General features: G+C 42.0%; 1 protein-coding gene across 1 annotated transcript; it reads right to left on the reverse strand.

The window, feature by feature from the left end:
• Nucleotides 1-641: 641 nt before the first annotated feature.
• On the reverse strand, nt 642-3,578 carry LOC109872683 (gap junction delta-2 protein-like). Its single transcript, XM_020463995.2, has one exon. The coding sequence runs from the start codon at nt 3,571-3,573 to the stop codon at nt 2,452-2,454; it is 1,122 nt and encodes a 373-aa protein (XP_020319584.1). The 5' UTR covers nt 3,574-3,578; the 3' UTR covers nt 642-2,451.
• Between the last annotated feature and the right edge of the window lie 668 nt (nt 3,579-4,246).

Genomic DNA, 4,246 nt, shown 5'->3' on the forward strand with positions numbered 1-4,246 from the left:
TGAACTCTTTCCCAAACTATCTCAATTTAGTTGAGTTTGGGTGATTGTGGAGGCCAAGTCATCTGGAGGTGTGATGGGTCATTGTCCTGTTGAAAAACAAATGATAGTCCCTAAGCGCAAACCAGATGGGATGGTGTATCACTGCAGAATGCTGTGGTAGCCATGCTGGTTAAGTGTGCCTTGAATTCTAAATAAATCACAGACAGTGTCACCAGCAAAGCATCCCCACACCATCACACCTCCTCCTCCATGCTTTATGGTGGGAAATACACATGCAGAGATCATCCGTTCACCCACAGAACGTCTCACAAAACACGGCAGTTGGAACCAAAAATCTCACATTTGGACTCCAGAACAGACTCCAGACCAAAGAACAAATTTCCACCGGTCTAATGTCCATTGCTCATGTTTCTGCCCCAACAAGTCTCTTCTTATTATTGGTGTCCTTTAGTAGTGGTTTCTTTGCAGCAATTCGACCGTGAAGGCCTGATTCATGCAGTCGCCTCTGAACAGTTGATGTTGAGATGTGCCTGTTACTTGAACTCTGTGAAGCATTTATTTGGGCTGCAATCTGAGGTGCATTTAAATGTATTAAACTTATCCTCTGCAGCAGAGGTAACTCTGGGTCTTCCATTCTTGTGGCGGTCCCCGTGATAGCCAGTTTCATCATAGCGCTTGATGGTTTTTGTGACTGAATTTGAAGAAACTTTCAAAGTTCTTGAAATGTTCCATCTTGACTGACCTGATCTTACAGTAATGATGCATTGTTTTTATTTTCTTATTTGAGCTGTTGTTGCCATTATATGGACTTCATCTTTTACCAAATATTCTGTATACCCCCCTTAAAAATGTACTTTAAGGAAAACGTTTTTATATACAGTACCAGTCAAAAGTTTGGACACACCTACTCATTCAAGGGTTTTTCTTTCTTTTTACTATTTTCTACATTGTAGAATAATAGTGAAGACATCAAAACGATGAAATAACACATTCTTCAAATAGCCACCCTTTGCCTTGATGACAGCTTTGCACACTCCTGGTATTCTCTCACTCACCTGCTCTCAAGATACCTTGTTAAAGTTACTAAAGTAATCTTCTAATCAAGAGAAAGGGGCCGTCTTCTCTTATATTTTCTAGATATTAGCATGAGGTAAAACTGGTAGTGTAACTAAGAAGAAGATTTTATGACAAAAACTGCCAACAAACCACTTTTGTAATAATAACTTGATAAATTGTTTAAAAAATAATAATAATAATAATAAATGTATATTATATATGTTGAAATTGTGGCAAGTATTATTTCCTTTTGAACCCATTTCATTGGTTATACTACAGATGTGATATGAATAGTTGGGTCGTTCGACAATATTAGTGCTTTCTGCATCACTTTGACATTCTAAGTAAAGGTTTTGCACAAATAAAAGCCTGTTATATTTAATGAAGTGCCCTGTAATATAGACCACATGGAAAATTCAATCAATCAGATTTTGTATATGAATTCAAGACTTACTAAAGTGCCTCTGTGCATCCTCTGTGACTTTTAGGAAGATTTTTAACCCACTTAATCACAAAATTTCTCCAAGTTTTCACCATCATTATAAAGCCCTGGTTATGTTGGAAAAGTCATTTCTGAAGAGTATTATTTATTTTATGTCATTAGTGAATCATTTTAAGATTATATTTTTTTAGGTCAACCCTGTTATGGTTCAACTATTCAAAAGAGACACTGAACATGATCTCATAGTCAAATCATTGTGTAAATGACAGTTCTACTCTTTATGACCATTTTCTGGTGTTTAGTGGTGGAAAATCATGCAGGTCCAGCATAACACATCAATCCTATTACCCCTAGATAGGCCAGAAATGATTTAACAATTAAACATTTTTGGTGAAGCTTGCATTCAATTGCCCCTCCCTGTTGCACACAACAAGCTTCCATTCCCCCTGTCACAAGGGGATTTATTGCTGATTTAAGATTAAATCATCAATCCTGTTACGGTCAACCTTGTTACTTTATTTGGCACTTATTAGGCAGATACTATAGTCATTTGTTTTATGTAACCTACTGAAATGGGCAAATGTGTTTTTCATTAAGCTGTACATGTGCTCTTTACGATAGAATGTTAAAATTAGGTGAAATAAAACTTCTTATTTGTTTTCAATACTCAAACGGCACCTAATTGGTGGAACGACCAAGTCACCAAAGTGGTTGCATATTAAAGTTGATCATTTCTACCCATGTACACACAGAAATGTGAGCACATACAGTGTTCAATGCTTTTGCGGGCTATGGGTACTCCTATGGAATTTATAAAGATTCACTGCAAAAGACTCAAAGGACTATTACTTTTGCAGTCTTACTGTAAACAACTGTAATCCATCTTCAGTTGATTGGAAGAAGCAGCAAAAGAAGAATATTCAACGGAAAGAAAAAAGACACAGTTTGACAGTTCACAGCCAGGATTTCTTGCCTCTGCCTATTTTAGTTATGTTGGCCAGTTTGGCCTTAGTGCGTTCTTTCTCATCTGGGCTTCTCTTGGATGTGCACTCTACTGTGGAGTCAGTCTCGAAGGAGATGGCTGGGGTGTGGGTGGGCAACACACCACTGCTCTTCTCCTGGGACATGGGAGGGGAGGTCTGCAGGACCACCCTGCCTCGTAGGGAGTGTTTGAGCTGCAGCAGCAGAGGGTTGTGGTTGTGATACAGGTCCACAAGTTCCACAGGGTCCCTCTCTGGCTCGCAGCATGTAGAGCAGGCAGAGCACAGCACACGGAAAATATAGACCCAGCCCAGGTAGTGCAGCTCCACAATGTTCAGGATGAAGCATCCCAGGCTGATGCTGAACATGAAGTTGAGGAAGATGGTCTTCTCCGTGGCACGAGACACAAAACAGTCAGTCCAGTTAGGACAGGGGTAGGTCTCACAGCGGAACAGTTGAGGCACTTCAAAGCCAAACAGGTAGTACTGGCCCACTAGGAAGGCTATCTCCATGATGGAGCGCAGCACCACGTGGATGATGTAGGTCAGCAGCACTTGGCTGGACAGCTCGGTGGGATCCTTCCCCACCTCCCTCAAGTCCTCCTCCAGCAGGCTCTGCTCCACACACCCCCCCTCCCGGGCGCCCCACTCCTTCTCATAGCAGGGGTTGAAGTAGCGGTTGCTGGCCTCCAGGGATTCCCCATCCTCCACCCCTACATGTTTGAGACTTTCACGTGCAGGAGGAGGCTTGGCGACCTCATGGATCTTCTCAGGCTCTAACTTCTCATCCTTGGCTATCTTGTGCAACACATAGACAATGTAGAAGATAGACGGTGTGGAGACGAGCACTATCTGGAAGACCCAGAAACGCAGGTGTGAGACTGGGGCGAAGGTGTCGTAGCAGACGTTGTTGCAACCAGGCTGCAGGGTGTTGCAGGTGAACTTGGACTGCTCATCGCTGTACACCGCGTCCCCCACCAGGGTCACCAGCAGGATGCGGAAGATGAGGAGCATGGTCAGCCAGATCTTGCCGATCACCGTGGAGTGGTTCTGAACCTCCGTTAAGAAGCGACCAAGAATGGACCAGTCTCCCATTTCTTAACCTGGGGGAACACAGATGAAAAACAAACAGCAGAGGCCTATGGTGTGGTGAACCCACCACACTACAATATTATGCCCCACAGGCAAATCAACATTAGTGCTACAGTCTTTGAAGGAGTGAAACATGGATGGAACCTGCGCATCTGCAGCGCTAATGTATTTCCTTGTAATTTATCAAGGTCTTTAATGAGTGAGCCATCAGCACAGTTTAGTCTCACTACTGAATATGAAGTGTCTATTGCGGGAGGGGCACATGCTAAGTCAGCAGAACCATGAAGCCATAAAACAGGTCAACACATAATATGTCATCCAACATCCTCCAAGAGGGGCCTCAAAATACTTTCACAATGTCACACAACATACTTAAGACACAGTATACTGTAGACTATGTTGGAACATGTCTCTATGTGTTATGTAGATGGACTTGGCTCAATATACAGTATGTGTTGTTTAAATTAGGGATCTGGAATATTCTAAATAATATGAGAAAATGCTTAATTTGATACATGAAATGATTATGTAGAAAGAGAAAATTAAATATAGGTTATTCTCCATAATACCAACACAACTCTTCATTATCCCTGACAGACTCCGCTCTTCATTATCCCTGACAGACACCCCTCTACATTATCCCTGAAAAACACCGATCTACATGATCCCTGACAGA

This window comes from Oncorhynchus kisutch, linkage group LG28 (genome assembly GCF_002021735.2).
Source record: "Oncorhynchus kisutch isolate 150728-3 linkage group LG28, Okis_V2, whole genome shotgun sequence".
Lineage (NCBI taxonomy): Eukaryota > Metazoa > Chordata > Actinopteri > Salmoniformes > Salmonidae > Oncorhynchus > Oncorhynchus kisutch.

What these genes read in the sequence shown, in the direction of transcription:
- LOC109872683 (XM_020463995.2), bottom strand. Translation starts at nt 3,573, where the DNA reads ATGGGAGACTGGTCCATTCTTGGTCGCTTCTTAACGGAGGTTCAGAAC.